The 19,170-nt window shown below is 39.1% G+C and overlaps 2 protein-coding genes across 6 annotated transcripts; one reads left to right on the top strand and one right to left on the bottom strand.

The window, feature by feature from the left end:
* The first annotated feature begins 545 nt into the window (after window positions 1-545).
* Window positions 546-4,091, top strand: LOC110856363. Its single transcript, XM_022104847.1, has 4 exons — window positions 546-809; window positions 1,427-2,006; window positions 2,063-3,964; window positions 4,066-4,091. Exons 1-4 carry the CDS (start codon window positions 546-548, stop codon window positions 4,089-4,091), a joined length of 2,772 nt encoding a protein of 923 aa, XP_021960539.1.
* Window positions 4,092-7,156: 3,065 nt separating this feature from the next.
* Window positions 7,157-18,875, bottom strand: LOC110856362. 5 transcript variants are annotated; one of them, XM_035856951.1, is made up of 12 exons: window positions 18,511-18,875; window positions 14,693-16,075; window positions 13,827-14,291; window positions 12,797-13,315; window positions 11,829-11,922; window positions 11,644-11,738; window positions 9,787-9,822; window positions 9,385-9,432; window positions 9,034-9,095; window positions 8,684-8,763; window positions 8,580-8,615; window positions 7,157-7,787 (listed from the first exon to the last, which is right to left on the bottom strand). In XM_035856951.1, the coding sequence occupies exons 4-12, from the start codon at window positions 12,860-12,862 to the stop codon at window positions 7,597-7,599; spliced, it is 708 nt and encodes a 235-aa protein (XP_035712844.1). In that variant the 5' UTR covers window positions 12,863-13,315; window positions 13,827-14,291; window positions 14,693-16,075; window positions 18,511-18,875; the 3' UTR covers window positions 7,157-7,596. The 5 variants fall into 5 exon arrangements, with proteins under 5 accessions (XP_035712844.1, XP_035712843.1, XP_035712846.1 ...); XM_035856950.1 differs by lacking the exon at window positions 14,693-16,075; XM_035856953.1 differs by lacking the exon at window positions 14,693-16,075 and having other exon boundaries at window positions 12,797-13,311.
* Window positions 18,876-19,170: the final 295 nt, after the last annotated feature.

Genomic DNA, 19,170 nt, shown 5'->3' with positions numbered 1-19,170 from the left:
TTCTCGCTCAGTCGGATCTGATCAACAGACCGACAACAACACATTTATCCACAAGTCCTCCAAGTTTCACGCCCACCTCCTCCTCCCACTTAAAACCAACCACAACCCAACAAAATAAATAACTACATACATACATACATTATACATACATACACGCATACATTATATATACACACATATACATTGTACATATACAAACATATTACCCCTCGGGGTTGTATTGTTTACGCCGATAAAGGCCAAAGTGCCGTAAATCAAGGCCAAAGTGCCGTAAATCAAGGCCAAAGTGCCGTAAAATAAAGGCCAAAGTGCCGTAAAATCAAGGCCAAAGTACCGTAAATCAAGGCCAAAGTGCCGTAAATCAAGGCCAAAGTGCCGTAAATCAAGGCCAAAGTGCCGTAACATCAAGGCCAAAGTGCCGTAAAATAAAGGCCAAAGTGTCAATAAATTACGCGCTGTCGTAGTAAATTACGGGGTACCGTAAGAAATTACTGTAATACGTTATATGCTATAGGGTGCCGTATTAAATTGTAACAAATTGAACAATGCCACCAAAAGGGCAAAGGACTCAAGAAGAAGAGGCTGAAGCGAAAAAACGAAATTCTGAAAATAAGCGCAGGTGGCGTGCAAACCGTTCAGAAGAACAACGTTTAGAAGAGCGAGAAAGGAATGCAGAAAATAAGAGAAACCGAATTGCAGGTCTCTCGGAAGAACAACGTTCCCTTGAACGAAGGAAGAATGCAGAGAATGAGCGAAACCGAGTTGCAAGTCTATCTGCAGAGCAACGATCACTTGAACGAGAAAATAATGTAATAAATAAGAGAAACCGAATCGCAAATCTCTCAGACGAACAACGTTCCCATGAGCGAGCAAAAAATGCAGAAAATGAGCGAAACCGAGTTGCAAGTCTATCTGAAGGGCAACGTTCCCTTGAACGAGAAAGAAATAGTCAAAATAAGAGAAGTAAAATTGCAAATATGACAGTACCCCAGAGAAATGTACACAGACTTGAACATGCAGCAGTTGCATCAACGTCAAGAGCCGCAAGGAGACTTCAAACTTTAAATCAGACCACGCTCGCGGCATCAATTAACAGGTTCAATGAAGCCGATCTACAGCAGCACAACTGTATAGCATTAATTGCTATATGCTCTTTCTGTGGTGCAAAACATTTTTTAATGGAACGGCCACAAGACAAAAAATTTACACAATGTTGTCAAAAGGGGAAGGTTGTTCTTCCTCCTATTAAATTAGCTCTTGGTATAGAAAAATTAATGAAAAAAGAGCATGAATATTCTAATAACTTTTTTGAGAACATTCGCTCAATTAACAGCGCATTGGCTTTTGCCTCAATGGGGGCAAATATCGCCCCTCCCCCTGGATATGGACCTTATTGTTTTCGAATTAATGGTCAAATTTACCACAGAACTGGATCCCTTCATCCAACGGGGGCCAAAGAAAATTTGCCCAACTTTATATTCTTGACCCCGATGAGGCATGTGATCAAAGAATGATGATTCGTGAAAATGCACATTGTAATGCTGAGATTATGCGAGAGTTGGGTTCATTCATGGCCCAAAATAATCCTTTCGCTAAAGCATTTAAAATGCTTCACGAGGTTGAAAAAGAATGCTTAGCAGAAGCTGCTCTTCATGGGGTAGCACCAGCGACTGTAGCTATGGCTATTGTTCAAGATCGGAAATCTGACCAAAGACGATATAATGTTCCTAGAGTAAATGAAGTTGCAGTCATTTTTCAAAATGCTGACGGTGAACCTCCTCTTGAAAGAGACATTCTCATCCATTGTAGACCCAATGAAAATGATTCAAATCCAAAGAGAACTGAACGGATAAATATTTTGGATCCCAATTTGGAACCAATGGTATATCCACTGTTATTTCCATATGGAGATCAAAGTTGGGGAATTGATCTTAAGCTTAATCGGCCCCCATCATTGGCAAATATGAGACGAGCTTCTGCCAATCCAAGAACAAGGATTACTCAAAGTATTATGGGTACCGTCTATCAATTCGTGACGAGATGAATCCATTTCTATGTGCAGGAAAGCTGACACAGCAATACTTTGTAGATGCATATGTTAAAACTGAGGCTAATAGATTGAATTTCTGCCGACAAAACCAGAGCACTTTACGTGCGGAACAATATGCTGGGCTCATGGATTATATCCATAATGCAGCCAATGACCAAGGACTAATACCTGGAAGAGCGGTTATACTGCCTTCTTCTTTCATAGGAAGTCCAAGAAATATGGCCCAAAATTACCAAGATGCTATGGCAATTGTGAGGAAATTTGGAAAGCCTGATTTCTTTGTAACTATGACATGCAATCCAAAATGGCCCGAAATAACAGATAACCTTCAATATGGCCAAAGAGCGGAATTTAGACCCGATTTAGTAACCAGGGTCTTTAACCTAAAGCTAAAAGAATTGTTGGATGATATTTCCAAGAAACATATACTTGGCATTTTAACAGCAAAAGTTCATGTAATTGAATTTCAAAAGAGGGGACTTCCGCATGCCCACATTCTTTTAATGGTTAAAAATGACGGTCCTGTGGATGCCGAAAAACTTGATCAGCTTATATCCGCTGAAATACCAGATATTAATGAATATCCTCGGTTACATGCAGTTGTAACAAAGCATATGGTACACGGCCCATGTGGTTCGGCAAATCTAAACTCACCATGTACGGGACCTGACGGAAAATGTACAAAAGAATTTCCAAAGCCATTCAAAAATGAAACTTTGGTAAACTGCGATGGTTATCCAAAATATCGTAGACGAAATACTGGCCAAACTGATGTAAATGGCAGACAGATTGACAACTCTTGGATTGTCCCATATAATCCATATATGAGCTTGAAATATAATTGTCACATTAATGTAGAAAGCTGTGCATCTGTAAAAAGTGTCAAGTACCTTTTCAAATACGTGTATAAAGGACATGACTGTGCAAATATTGCTATCTCTGAACAAGACGTCCTTAATCATGATGAAATTAAAACTTTTATGGACTCAAGGTACATAAGTGCTCCAGAAGCTGCCTGGCGACTTTTTGGCAATTCTATGCATGAGCAGTCACATACAATCTATAGACTGCCAGTACATTTTCCGAGTGAACAAACTGTGTACTTCAATGCAGATAATGTAGAAGCTGCGGCCGAAAGGGCCGGATCAAAAGAAACTATGCTGACGGCTTGGTTTAAATTAAACGATACAGATGAAGATGCAAGGCTTTATTTATATGCCGATATCCCTGAACATTATGTCTTTAATAAAGTAAGTGGAGTCTGGAAACCACGTCAAAGAGAGACAAATAATACAATCGGTAGAATGTATCCTGTTAATTTATCTACCGACGCAGAAAAATATTGCCTAAGACTACTGTTGCTTCATAAGCGAGGGGTTACTTCCTTTGAAGATCTTAGAACTGTGGAAGATGTAATCTATCCAACCTTCAAAGAAGCAGCCCAAAAAAGTGGCATATTTAGTGATGATGCTACTTGGGACTTTGCATTAACCGATGCAGCAATTTGGAAAATGCCTCGGCAAATGAGAGACTTATTTGCGTATATCTGCGTGTTTGCAGTTCCTCCTAACGCTTTGGAACTTTTTGAAAAATACAAATCCGATTTGTATGAAGATTTTGCAAGAGATGCAAGGCACAATCACACAGATAATTGCCAGCATTGTACAAATCTTGCTTTAGTAGAAATTCAAGCAATTCTTATCTTGAGCTACAAGAAATGCGTAGACTTTGGCTTGCCGTCTCCACCAGCCAATATGCGTGCGGCTGCGGACGAGTATTTTGATGTACTTGCAGAGAAACAAAAAGGTGACGCATTGCAAGATACTCTTAACGATGAGCAACGAAATGCTTTCGATACAGTATTAAATGCTGCCGAAAATGAAAACCTTCCCCTTAAAATAAATCTAAGCCAAAGTATCCCGTTCCGCCTTAAAACGGATCAAATGCAATTAACATGGGAGAGGTGAACAACGTTCCCAAATTTGTCAAATACAAGACCTATTGAACAATTTTAGTTTTTATCCAAGAAAGAATATTGTAATCGAACAACTTCAGTCAAAAATTTGAACTTATTTCACCACATGTTGTCAAAAATCCCAAAAAAAGGTAACCAGAAACTGGCGAAGCACGAATGGGAAGCACCCGACAAAAGCTTCCCCGAATTGGGCGGAAGGAGATGTATGGACCATTCGAAACAAAAAGTAATTAGCTTTAACCTTTGTATATTTCTGACCAAAATTTCGCCTAAACTAATGCATTGCTTCAGTTTATATGTGCATTTGACCAAAGTTGCATTACTTCCGGAACACCCTCTATGAGTCATGACGCTGGATTAATGGTCACACAATTCAAGAAATAAACAGAATTGAACAAAGGAATTTTATTTCAATTTCCAAACCAGCCATACATGACAATTATGGGCGAAGTACGGAGGTCGAGTTCGATGGGAGAGGAGTGCGGAACCCATGGTTTTTCGGAGCTGGTGGCAATACATAGATTTGCACGCTCCGGATTGTGACCCTTTGTTTTAAGAAATATGTACATGGTAAAAATACGTGGCCAAATTCTGTAAGTTCTTAAATACAGTACAATTGGAACTGAATTCGATCGATGTGTGATGATCCAATAAGCTAGAATATATGTATAGCTTTACTCCTATGTACATCCCGGGATTGTGACCCTTTTGTTTTAAGAAATTTGTATGTAGCATGGTAAAAGTAAGCTAGGAATACATACGTGGCCAAATTCGGTACGTTCCTAAATATACTTCCCCCTCTACAGTTGAACTGAAATTCGATCGGGTCCATGATAAATACATTGATAGATATGTAGTTTTATTTCTATACTCAATTCGCAGCATACAATAAATACGTACACCGTTTACTTTTATGTACAACCAAGCAATCAGCAGCACAATATGAATGAACAGTTAATCATGATAAGTTTCCATGCCCTTTGGACTACAAGATTGTGGTCTTACATAATTGGTCACAAATCTGTACAGGAGTAAACTGATGGGTCAGGTTAAGGAAAGGATTTTATTTCAATTTTCATACGTACACGGTAAAACCTAACGTTAATCCTTTGAACGGCGAGAGGGAGACCCCTGGTATGGGATTTCACATGTCGGACAGCATCGTCTTATCTCACTCAAATCTGCGTTCCAGGGGTCAACGCTGACCAATTTGGCAGCAGCGGCGGCGCCAATGTTGGGGATTTTTGCGCGGCGTGGTGTCACAATGTTGAAGGAATAGGGAATTAGATTTATCGGCGGCGTTCATTCATACATCATGATGCAGCATCCGAAAAGCCGGAGGACGCCAAGAGGAAGAAATATGAATTCCTCCAGGACAGATTTGTTCGATGGTTATAGAATTAGTCGAAATATTTCAGGCCAAACTTGAACAATGGACGATTTCTCCATTCGGAGTGGGAATTGCTTCTTCCGCATGATAAAATTCGCCCATTTTTTCAACTTTGACCTGAAATATTTTGAACAGTTCGACCCAACCATCGCACAAAGTGTCTCAAGAAACGTTGGTTGTATTGACTTGAACCACATAATTTTAAAATTTCAACCTAATCGGATAGTTACACTTCACACCATCGCATTGTTAGTTATGAAAAGTTTTCATGCACTATTTTACATATGCATTGAAAGATATTGGTCATGATTGTTGGTAAAATTGGCAGCATTGAAGGCCTAATTCTGCAATTTGAAGGATTAAATTAAGCTAAAATAAGCAGTCTTTTTAAAGAGATCGTCAAGCTCATGGAATGACTATCAATATAAAAAATATGAACCTACTCATACCCTCCCTTCAGATTTACTGGTTCCTTAATTTCCAATTGCAATTTCAATCCTTCAAATTTTCAAACATTTTCTTAACTAGACGAGAGGATGAGGAGATACATATGTACATAATCAGGTGAAAGTGAATAAGCAATTAACATGAAATATGCATGCACCAATTGGTTCAGCACCTCATAATAATATTTGTAACATTAGAGTTCCTTAATTCGGATTTACATATAATTTTAAAGTTTGAGATTCTAATATTTCATTCTTGCCTACACGAGAAAAATGAGAAGTGAAAGTGCATGCATAAGCAACTATATGAAATGTGCATACTACTTAGTGAATGCATACATAATGGCATCTGAATGAGTCACGACGCCGTATTAAAGGTCACACGATTCGCGACGCAGAAGAGAACAAATGAGTTTTATTTATTTTCAAACCGGCCTATTTACATGGATGGCATTAAATTGTCGGTGAAATAGGTCGAGCTCTGGAGGCCATAAGCCTGGACAAAACCAACCTTTTGTCCTGGTTTTTCATGAAAATTTGCTGGATATATTTCATCCTCTGGATTATAATCGAAGAAATATCCATGCGCAACATGGTAAAAATAAGGTAATAATATGTGTGTAAATTTCTGTACGTTTTTAAATACTTGTTCTCTTACAGGTATATATTTATTTGAACTGGAATGAAATTTCGATCGATTTGATGATCATTTGGATAACTTTATTTCTATGAGGCACCCCACTACTATATTTATATTTATTTACTTTATAGGAGCTATAAAGGGAATTACCAAAATTAGCCAAGTTAGTAAATATTAAATCACGTACTCATTGTCTTTATGATTTTTTAAATAAAGTATGCTGACAACTATCAAAATGTACGTAATTTCTTCAGAAATCCTGTATTTTCGTATGACTGTTGCATGCATTATGGATTTTGCATTTGCACCCTACCCTAAACCCCGTTTCGCGTTACTTGAGTTCACATTGAGGATGAGTACATTAACCGAATGAGTCGAATTATTTTATTATTTTACACCAGTTATTTTTATTTTGGCGTAAAAATCATACGAAATTCAATAATTTAAACGCCAAAATATAAATAAAGTACAAATAAAAATACAAAATATGTGGTGAACTCAAGGTTCACCACATAGCGTGAAACGGAATTTACATACATTGCGGAAATGGGCCCCTATTGATTGATTGATATTTGCCCCCAGATAATTCATTTTGACTCACGCTACTTACATCATATGTGTCCCCGTAAAAATAGTGCAGTGCATATGCAAGAGATCAAATTCATACAATGGCATTTTTATTGATTGCATCAACTTTTTCATATGAAGACAAAATTGTCATAAATTTATTAAATTAACTAATTTGAGATAGAACAACCTTAATACGTATTATGTAAGATATTATATTTTATTCTTCTGATTATGACTGAGTATTATTGATCAGTGGCCGCGGAAGCCGTGGGGACATGTGGGGACATTGACATTGTAGGATACTAGGGGAGGGACGGGTTTATATAAGATGGGCAGATGATGGGGACATCGAAGAACGGTGGGGACATTGTCCTCTGTCCCCAAGCTTCCGCGGGAACTGTTATTGATTCGCGAAATTTGGCACGACTTGATCTCTTACTTGACTTTTGCGCAACTATTCTGCACAATTAAGTATGTAAGGCTCTAACGAGTAATAATTACGAATATTTAGTTCTGCTATGTTCCTCATACGACGTCGTATTTGTCATAGTACAAATCCCTGGGGTCCTTATCGTCATCTTCGAAATAGTACTCGTCATCGTAGTCGTAGTCAAAGCTGCGGACGCGATATGGCGTGTACGTGTTCGCCTCGCCGTTCAAGTCCATCTGCGCCAGGTCGTGCCTGCTTCCTGGGCGAGAGGAAGAGTTGTACATGCCTGCAAAAAATTAGTGGATTTATTAAGGAATGTAATTACGATTATGAAGTTGACGTCATGACCAAAAGCAAGATATTTTTTAATCATTTCTCGACTCTGTTATGTATTTGATTTCTTGCGGGTTTGCTACATACTCACAAACTTGCCCTCAAATATTTTGCCAAATTCTGACCACCGCACAAACTGCCTCAAGAAACGTTGGTTGTATTGACATGGACCACATAATTTCAAAATTTTAACCAAATCGGAGGGTTACACTTCACACCATCGCATTGTCAGAAAGAAACGATAGAAATGTGAGGTGCAAGAATCTGGGAGAAAGTACAAGAAATATGCGCTATCTAATTAACCACGCGCCGTATAATGTATAGCGGCGGGGCGTCACTTCTTGCGCGGTACATTTCTTGCAGGTCAACATACCTGCCAGAAAAGCATTTTATTCCCATTACTTCTTACAAGTGGTTACTAGCTAAGAACTCGTTTTTCGCCTTTGAAAATTTATTTTAAAGACCAAATTGTAGTCAGTAAGTTGAATGACGGTGAGGTTTAAGGGAGAGATCTCTTCCTTCAAAAAGCGTCAAAATCTGGGGGAGTGTACATTACAATAAAAATGGAAACTCTCTGTTGTACAGTCGTACAGTATTTTATGTAAAATAAATTCGTAGAGCTGAGAAATGATTAAAAATGTGCAGATTTTGGCTATGAGTCGTCCAGTCCTACATTCATTTTAATTAGTCTTTAATTCAAATTAAATTTATAGAAAAAAACATTTAAATTTGAATGTGTACATACTGTCGGAAAAGTGAACACCAGGGACGTCATAAATATCTGTGACATACAGGAATTATTAGAGAGAATTTCATAAATATTTTGATTGACAAATTGTATGAACAAACCGGCAAGATATTCCTTCACAGACTTTTCTGCAATGAGACGAAACGCAATCTTGAAGAGACAGATGCCCATCCCGATCCCACTGAAAGAACAAAATTGGCATTCGTTTTCTTCAGACAGCGGTCAAAATAATGGATTAAATTGACTTAAAATTTGGTGCACACGACACGGTCAAAGTAATGGACAGATTAAAGAAAATAAATTTGGGGTCATGTTACATAATTTCTCGAGTTGGAAATTGAACGCAAAATAATTGCATGAAATTACACGTGCCCTGGTTTGAGGTTTTTGTACACATTATTATAATTTTTAGTCGATTATTTTGCTAATATGTAAAGGTGAAAGGTTTTACAAGGTCATGATCTGGTCAGCCGTCGCTCCGGGTCGTATCAAATTGAAGCCTAAGATGAAAAGCTAGAGGAGGAAAATAGAAGACGTTGATTACTTTTGTTCATCTTGTTTGTTTAGTTGGCATCTTTATTTATTTTAACGGTGCTGGTTTAGGTAACAGGCAGTGGCCGCGGAATCCGTGGGGGACATTAATATTGTATGTCGGATGGGGATGGGGGAGGGACGGGTTTATATATTTAGCATGGGGAGACGATGGGGACATCGAATAATAGTGGGGACAGAGAGACGATGTCCCCATGCTTCCGCGGTCACTGATAACAGGTTCACTTTCACTTATCTTCTGTAAACTTACCTCGATTGCCAGCGTGATACAGAGGAAGTGGGAGACACAAATCCACACCTGCATATATATTATGTACATATGTATAAGTATAATATGTGTTTAGCTTTTTCGAAATAAATGTATGTAAAATGAACATGGAAAGAACAATAATGAATAAAATCTATTTGTAAACGTAAAAAAAATAATATGTGTACCGGAAATGCTCTATTTATACCCGGGTCTAAAGATACAGGCTACGAGTTGAGACCTGCCATAATTGTAATTTTTTCGAGCGTACATAACTTGAAGCAATTAAACGCCTGCCATAATTAGATATCCGTTTATATAAAATTCAGAAATCTTGCAGTCCAGACCCGCCAATAAATAAAGCATTTATGGTAATTGAGATAATTAGGATAAGCAGATTCATACCTGATTTTTGACACAGGCATTCTCCACGTTTTCAGTCTGAAGTGAAAGTGAAATTACATTCTTAGAAAAGCAATATTAATATAATACCAAACCATATTCATATATACAAAATTGGTATTTGCGTATATGTAAGCTCGGCATTAAAGTTTTACCATTTTAGTAAGAAATTTTTTACGGATCGGTATAATTTTAATATTTCTACCATGTGGTAGCAACTTTAATGCCGAGAAATTAAGTCCTGCCAGTTCACAATGCATCATTAAAACAAAACGGGTTTTAATTACTTTTATTTTATAGCAATTTTTATTGATATGTGAATTTCTAGCGAGTCGAAAAAGTCGTAATTTACGATAAATAAATACACAAGTTGCATTTATTTATATGGATAAAATATGTATCAAATAAGATGCAAATAAGATGTGAGACGTTGTGTGCAACATGCATAATTAATTTATCCACAGGGAATGATTTCTGGATTGGAAGTAGGTTAGACATAAAACAGGAAAAGTTGATAAAGTGCTTTCCACTTTCTATTCAAGATTTCCCTAAAATTGTGTCCGGACCATTTCCATTTCCGCGAAATTTTACGAGCTGTATGTTAAAATGTGGAGTGAAATCTTAAGATCTGAATTAGAATACTTTTGATAATTATCTATGTGCATAAAAGTGAAGAGCACTTTGCGTCTCAAATCCGTCCTGTTTCAGAGATGTCGTAGTTTTGAGATATTTACATCGGTCTAAATGCGACGGTTTCTAATCCGTCCTCATCGCATCGCATTACACGAAGCTTCTCTGGAAATCTTGGCTTGCCGCAGTAGTATCGCGAGTTATGCTGCCAAAGTTGTGAGAGTTGCTTAATACTCGCATCTGGAAACAATAGCTCTCCTTCCAATTAAGCCGAAGAGTTGACCCAACCAAGTCTTTCACGCGTCTCTAAACTAGCAAAGTAAGTATGCTTACCAGGGTTTCGGTTCGTGCGGGTTTGCCACATTTCTTGCACAGTGAAGTGAGAAATGGGAGAAATGAGAGGTGCAAGAAACTGGGAGAAAGTGAAAGAAATATGTGCCATCTAGTTACGCGCAGGATGAAATATGGCAGCGCGAAGTAGTTTCTAGCGCTTTGCATTTCTTGCAGGTCAAAATATTTACCGGCAAAAACGACTTTCTTCCCGATATTTCTTGCAAGTGGTAATTTTCACCCAAAAGAAGGCGTCGCCAGTGACTACTTTCACACAAAACAAGGCGTCGCCAGTGACTACTCAAACCAAAACAAAGGGTCGCCAGTGACTACTTTCACCCAAAACAAAGGGTCGCCAGTGACTACTTTTACCCCAAAACAAAAGGGTCACCAGTGTCTACTTTCACCCAAAACAAGGCGTCGCCAGTGACTACTTTCACCCAAAACATAGGGTCACCAGTGACTACTTTCACCCAATGTTTCGCTTCTTACGGGTTTGCTACATTTCTTGCAGTGGAAAGCAAGCTATGCAAGAAATGCGAGGTGCAAGAAACTGGGAGAAAGTGCTAGAAATATGCGCCATCTAGCCACGCGCCGTACTAACTACAGCGGCGCGGCGAAGTTTCTCGCGCCTTGCATTTCGTTTCTTGCAGGTCAAAATAAACACCTGCAAGAAACCACTTTCTCCCCGTTATTTCTTGCACGTGGTTTCTTTCCCCCGAAACCCTGGTGGTTTCTTGTGCTTTACTTTGTTCTTGTGCCGTCCTCACTCAATTGCTCATGGAGGAAAACACAACGCAGTTCTTAATCTTTTAGCAGGCAGCTCATTTCGTTACTTAACTTCCACCCACCACGACTTGCTACTTATAATTCCGTGTTACCAACTTCTGTGTTGCTCACCCGACTGGTTGATGAAAGCAGGAGCAAGGCAATAAAAAATTGTGTGCTGTACACAATACAGATTGAGCTGAATAAGAACTCTGCGAATCCACGCCCTTCAAAATTAACAAACAAAGTATGGGTTTTTTAATGCAAAACTTTTCTTTATTTTGAATGGAATATTTTTAGGAATTGAGTACACTTACATTTGCCAGGACTGAACGGAGGCCTCGTGACGTCATTGAGATCGCTGAAGATGAATTTATAGGCAAAATACGACACCATAATTACCGCAATTAGCTGAAATTGAAAGATTAAATATTATTTTTTTAATAAGGTCTACAAGCGTATGCGCTCAGATTTTTAGCAAATTAGTGTCAATCTATCGCAAATTTAGTTGGCATGAAATTTGCAAAGACACAAACTTCCAATCCTCTGGTTTGGCAGAGATATTTGCATCCAAAGAGGAGAAAGTGGGCCATAAATTTGACGAATTTTACACTTTCTAAATTTACGGCGCACTTTCTCCGCCAAATGTGCCCATTGGAAGATCGTGTTTTTTGCAAATTCTATGTCAATTAAATTTGTTATTGATTGATACTAATTTGCTCAAAATCGGAGAGGATACGCTGGGGGATTAGTTTGATTATAAAATTCTGCATGTATAAGATTTTGGCAATATCCGCGATATATACCAAAGCCTGTTTGACACACTATCAATTGCAGAAAAAGGCACATGGCCCCTATTTAGGTGCACCACTGATGCGGATTGCGGTACGGATTTCGGTACGGGTTAATTTTAAAAAAATTTCCAGTCGGATAATTTAATGTTTTATTATTTGCATAATGTCCATCCAGCGCTGGAGGTCATGTCATGTAACTTTTTCTGCAATGTGGACTGATAGTGTATCAAACAGGCTTAATCTGCACGCATAACAGGATTACCGTGCAGGATGGGTTGAACATGAAAGTAGTGAAAGTATCAGTGGCCGCGGAAGCGTGGGGACAATATCCCCCCGGTTATTCATGTCCCCTCACCTGCCCATCTTATACATATAAACCCCTCCCTCCCCTATCCTAACAATGCTAATGTCCCCACATATCCCCCCCTTCAACTTCCGCCGCCACTGTGGATGCATAAAATAACCGTATTTAGTGAAAGGAGGGAGCTTACCATGTCTACCCAGGAGATGAACCTGACATGCTTCCTATTGCGGAGTCGGATGGCTTGATACTCCATGTCGAAAAATATGAATAAAGGAATTGTTGAAACGTCTCTTCACTCCCAAGTTAAACACAATGAGAAAAGTTTCAGCGGCGGTCGGCGGTTGATGTGACGAGTAATCGGACGACGACACGACGACTCGTCGTCCTCCCTCCAACGTGACAGCTTGTCAGATCCACCACTCAATTCTGCCCTGTCCCCAACTTTCTCTCAGCCAAATAAGCGGAGCAAGAAGTGCTCTGATTATCATCAGCCAGAGAGAGAGCGAGAGGAGGGAAAAAGTTGCCTCTGATAAGGGCGGAGAGGAGATAATTTAATGGATCCTGAGAAGAGATCGTCGTGGGCAGAGCAGGAAAATGTCTTCACAACGACGTGGACGTACACGTTGCTCCATGGCAAAAGCTATTTTCGGTGGTCGGATGAGAAGAAGAAGACGTCCTCCTTTCACCCGAAATGTCGCCGGGCTTCCTGTGAATCCATAATTATCTTATCTTTGCAACGGAATTATTAGTTGACGGTTAGGTAAATATGGTTTAATGTAGGACTGGGTGAGGGATAGACAAAATCGGCGCATTTTTAATCATTTCTCGGTTCTGGGATTTTTTTAAATCGTTAAAATCAATACTTTTTTTGTAGTTTCTCGCATCTGGGAATTTATTTTTTTAAATTCTGGACGACAAATTTTGTAGTCAGTAAGTTGATTAATGAAATGGCTGTGAGTTTGTTCACCCAATTTCGAACAGTTCCAATTTTTCTGAGGGTTTCTTAAACTTGAGAGCTCCTCATTCAAAAAGTGTTAAAATCTGGAGTGTATATTTTTTTTTAATTGGGAACGACTTTCTCTACAAATTTGTCGTCCGGATTTTTAAAATAAATTCCCCAGAGCCGAGAAATGATTAAAAATGTGCTGATTTTGAGGATGCGGTATCGAGTCCTACATTAAAAATATAGGAAATTGCAGTGTTCATAAGATTTGTACCCAAGTTTTATGTCAATTTTAAGTGTGGCGTCTCCATTTTGAGCACTGGTCACTGAATTTTTTAACTTCTTTAGTCACCACACAGGTCATCTCTTTCAGATTTATGTATATTTCTCATCTTAATCAAGTAAGTTCCGAATTGATGAAACTGCAACTCTGGCTGATTGTTAATCTTGCTATAAACAAGATTAAGATGGCAATGTCTTTCAATAATTAATGTAGCAGCCGGAATTGAAAAGTTCTCCTTGTTGTTATTATTGTGCAGGGATGTGTTGGTCTAATCCGGTCTGAAGTTTGATCCAGTAAGGCATGGCAAGTACTTATTTATTTATGCAAATTAGGCAGCTATTCGGATTCAACTCTTTATACACACACATTTCTTAAAGTTTCTTAGTGGGGAGAAAGTGAAGAGTGAGTCGAAAAGTTAAACTTCACTTCATTTCGGCAGCAAGAAAAGAGTGAAATCTGGAATCAAGAAGGAGAGAAATGTTTGAGTGGCTTGATCTCTATTCGACAAGCAGTGGCCGCGGAAGCCGGGGGGGCATGTGGGGGTATTTCCATTGTTTATATAAGATGGGGAGGTGATGCGGACATCGAATAACTGGGGGAAGGGTTGGTCATCCGATCCGATCCGATCGGATTATCCGAGATTATCCTACCACTTACTATAACATGTATCCGATCCGTCGGATCGGATCGGATATTATCCGACCATGTTGTAGCGAATGGTCGGATAAAAATATCGGATCCGATCCAACGGATCGGATATTATCGGGTTGGATGGGACCAACCCTAACTGGGGGGGGGGATAAGATTGCCCCCTGTCCCCACGATTCCGCGGCCACTGTCGACATACGAGTATGTACATGGAAGGCAGGATGTTGGCCAACTTTGTAAAGGAAAAAGTGGAACAAGTCGTCGCCCAAAGTGAAAGCAATACATCTTGTGAGAGAGAGAGCTAATAAAGCAAGTCAGTCTATTCTCTCGAACTGGATTTTATGTATTCGTTCGTGGGTATATGTAAGGAGTGAATGCTATGAAATTCCAGTCAGACAAAAAAGCGAGTGAGGTGCCTGCTGCAACACATTCATCAAGCAATTGTAGAAACAACTACATGTCCTTCTGGCCTTTAGCCAGTGATGGAATTACGACACGATTGATTCCAGAAAATATGTATGCGTGTTTATTACGGCTTTACACAGATGACATGCATCCTCAGAATGGAGGTCTTGCAGCGTATGCCAACAGATTTTGAGCAAAAAAACTAGTCTGAATCTGTCAGAAATTTAGTTAGTATGGAATTTGGGAAAGATACGATCTCCGAATGGGCACGATTGGCAGAGATATTTGCATCCGGAGAGGAGAAAGCGAGGGGTAAATTTGGAAAGTGTGCAAAATTTGTCAGCTTTAGTACAGTTTTTCTTCTATTTGATTGTAAATATCTCTGCAAAACGTGCCCATTGGGAGATGGTGTCATTTGCGAATTTTGTATTAATTAAATATGTGACTGATTGACGCGAATTTGAACAAAATCGGAGAGCATACGCTGGGAGACCTCCATTCTAAGTTGGTTAACCGTCTGCGTGGGCTTGATTTTGATAGTAAGATATATTTTTTGTGCTTATTTATTTAATCCAGATCGGTTCGACAAAAGTGCAGAATGTTAACCCGGTTTGTGTACAATGCTATAAGGATAAGTTCACATTGTAGGTAAACAACTGGTACAATTTGTCAACCTTGTGTATGTACATACTTCTCTCAAGTGGAACGCACAAAATAACTTTCTCTCTTTCTTTCTTTCTTTCTTTCTGGGTCATGGGTAGCGTAGCGTATCGAGACAAATGTTCCCGTCGTCTTGCGATAGTATGCATGTTTGTAAATATAAATAGCATAGATTTCTAGGAATGTACATATGTAGGTACGCATTTGTAGTTTGTGTACCAAAATATGGGGAAACGCAACCCATAAAAGTTAAAACTTCAAGGTTATAATCCCGTCGTCTTGTGAAAGTAATTATGTAAATATGTATAGTGGTTTATAGATTTTTAGAAATGTGTGTGCATAAATATGTGTATCCAATCTACACAAAATCTACAAAAATGGGGAAACGCAACCCATAAAGAAAAGTGAAGAGTTCAAGGTTATAATCATGCCCAGCAGGGGTGTGATTGCGCATTAAGATTAAAGGTATTATTTTATCCGTGAAGGTAAAAGACGGTTAAATCCGATTCTGTTGTTTTCTGGATGAACTGGAGAGAATTAGTGGTGCAGTGGCTGCGGAAGTGGTGGGGACGTTAACAATGTAGGATGGGGGGAGGGAGACGTTTATATAACATGGGGAGACGATGGGGCCATCGAATAACGGTGGGGACATTGTCCCTCTGTCCCCACGCGTCCGCGGCCACTGGGTGAAACCGAAGAACTGTTGCTAATTAGTGCAGTGGCCGCGGAAGCCGTGGGGACATCTGGGGACGTTAACATTGTAGGATGGGGGAAGGAGGAGTTTATATAGCATGGGGACATAGAATAACTTGGGGGTATTGTCCCTCTGTCCCAACGCTTCCGCGGCCACTGCGTGAAAGTAAAAGACTGTTAAATCCGACCCTGTTGTTTGAATGATACCGAAGAACTGGTGCGAATTAGTGCAGTGGCTGCGGAAGCCGTGGGGACATTAATATTGCGGGACGGGTTTATATAACATTGATAGACGACGGGGACATCGAATATCCGTGTCCCTTTGTCCCCAGGCTTCCGCGGCCACTGGATCCGTGTATAAATATTTTGGTAGGTTTATTAGTTGGATTTCGTTCCGCCATGTGTGCATCGGATTCCGTCTACTTTTTGCAATGTCGAAACAAGCAATTTAATTTCTTTTTATCGCGAAATCCCCAGACACCTGGAGCATAAACACTTTCATTCAATTGAACATACTGATCTGAGTAATCGTGTAAATATTTGATTTCCTCCTGCACTCTATCACACGGCGGGGCTCCAGCCGCCCGTGCCAGCCAAATTAGATTAGGACGACGACGAATTAAAGAGATCATCCAAACAAGAAGGTGGAAATCTTGGAGAAAGTCTTATGAAATGGGGAACAAAATGCATGCTTTCTTTTTAAGATGTCTATGAGTTGATGTTTAACTTGTCACCTAAATCAGCACATTTTTAATAATCATTTCTCGCCTCTGGGAATTTATTTTAAAATTCTGAACGAGGAATTTGTAGTGAGTGAGTTGATTAATGGAATGCAATAGAGGTGAGTTTTTTTAACCAGTTTCGATGAGTTCCAGTTTATTTGAAGGCTTCTTAAACTTGAGATTTCCTCCTTCAAAAAGTGTCAAAATCTGGAGGGTATATTTTTTTTTAAATTGGGAACGACTTTCTCTATAAATTTGTTGTTCAGAATTTTAAAATAAATTCCCAGAACGGAGAATTTGAGTTGATAAATTGAATGTCGGTGAGTTTTTTGAGTGAGTTTCGATGCGTTCTAATTTTTCTGAAGGCTTCTTAAACTTGAGATTTCCTCCTTCAAAAAGTGTCAAAATCTGGAGGGTATATTTCCAAAAATTGGGAACTTCCTGCTCTACAAATTAGTCGTTCAGAATTTTGAAATAAATTCCCAGAGGCGAGAAATGATTAAAAATATGTTGAATTTTGGGGATGAGTCATCGAGTCCTAGGTTAAAAGAGGATGCACTACGTACTTTGGTATACGTCATGTTTTCCCATCTGTACTTTGGCACGGGCTAACTTTCTCCTCGCTAATGGGGAAGTAAAGCCCACGAGGATTGGAAAATTGAAAGTGAAGTGATCATTTCTGGGAGAATTGAGCAAGAAGAAATAAATGTCGAATAGATCCGCGATGGACGCCAAATGGAGGCTGCTTTCTCCTCAAATGGACAGAATATCAGGCGGCCTCTCTCTACGACCAACTACCTTTTGCCAACTTTCGAAAGAGGAGAAAACAGAGAGCCGCGTTATTGGCACATAGAGACAAACAGGACCACAAAACTTTGTCTTATGTGTGTGCACTTCATCCCACACGAGAGAAAAAAATAAACTTTGAGCACAATTTCACAACACGTATCATTGCGTAACCGTTATTACTACTTGGAAGAAATTTACCAGAGTGAACGGAATTACGGTGAATTTCATGTTTTCGTGAGTTTCATTTTGTGAGAAGTTAAGCATTCGTGTTGCTTGGAAGAAATTGGAAATTTACAGGAATTTGCAGAAAACTGTAAAAGAAATTGAGAAATGGAATACTGTGAATTTTATGCATTTATTTTTCGTTTTGTGAGAAATTAAGCATTATTATTGCTTGAAAGAAGTCAGAAAGTTATAGAAATTTAAAGAAATTTACGGTAAAAGAATGGGTTAAGAAAAGGAATTACTGTAAATTTTATCTTTTGAGAAATTAACTATTATTATTGGTTTAAAGAAGCCAGAAATTTACGGCAAGAGGAACTAACATGAATTTCATGCACTTTTTTTTCATTTTGTAACAAAAGTATGTAATACTTGCTCTCGGAGAAAGTCTGCTTTCTTTCTCTCTCCCTCTCTCGTTATCGTTTCTCCCCCCTTGCTTTCACTTATAAATAGATCGATGTACGCCCAGTAAAGTTACAAAGGGACGAGTTAGGTTACAAAAAAAAGAAGTAGATAAACGCGAGTGAAAGACAAACCGAAAAGTGTGTGAATAAAGTTAGTCTTCATCCATCCACATCTCGGGGGACGACACCATTTTGATTATTTCCAACTTTTGACAATTCACCCAGGCCGACTTTCACTCAGCCATTTATTTCAAAAGTGCACACAAGTCGGAAAATGTGACTAAGTACATACTTTTATACGTATGGGGCGCTTATCCAGCCCGATACTCACTCATTGTCAGTGTCACTTGACGCGATAAATGTAACTTAAATAAAATATGAAGTAGATGATCCACACAGAAAATTCGATCCAAGGCGAAAAACTAATAATATGGAAGAGGAGAGGAGACTACTTTGCTTCCTTCCATGCGGGTGGCAACTCGGGTACTGATCCAGAAATCGGAGATCTGCTGGAGGTAAAGAGAAGAGACTGACTGGAGAGAAAGTGGAGAGAAAGTGGGCATGCTGATGCTCCTACTGCTCTTGTTCTGCTGGTGCTGGTGGTGGAATCGGTTTTGCTTTTGCTTGAAATGTTTTTAGCGTTCTGTGTTCTTCTATTCCTGCTCCACTAAATTCCTCTTGGACTAAAGTTTCTGTAGCAGGAGCAGCAGCAAGTAAAATATCACTTCACTTTCATTCCCACCTAGTAAAGTTTGGTGAGATTGGAAGGAGAGGATTTTACGGCTTTTTCCT

Source organism: Folsomia candida, unplaced genomic scaffold (genome assembly GCF_002217175.1).
Source record: "Folsomia candida strain VU population unplaced genomic scaffold, ASM221717v1 Fcan01_Sc015, whole genome shotgun sequence".
NCBI classification, from domain to species: domain Eukaryota; kingdom Metazoa; phylum Arthropoda; class Collembola; order Entomobryomorpha; family Isotomidae; genus Folsomia; species Folsomia candida.
This window is presented reverse-complemented; position numbering and strand designations above follow the sequence as displayed.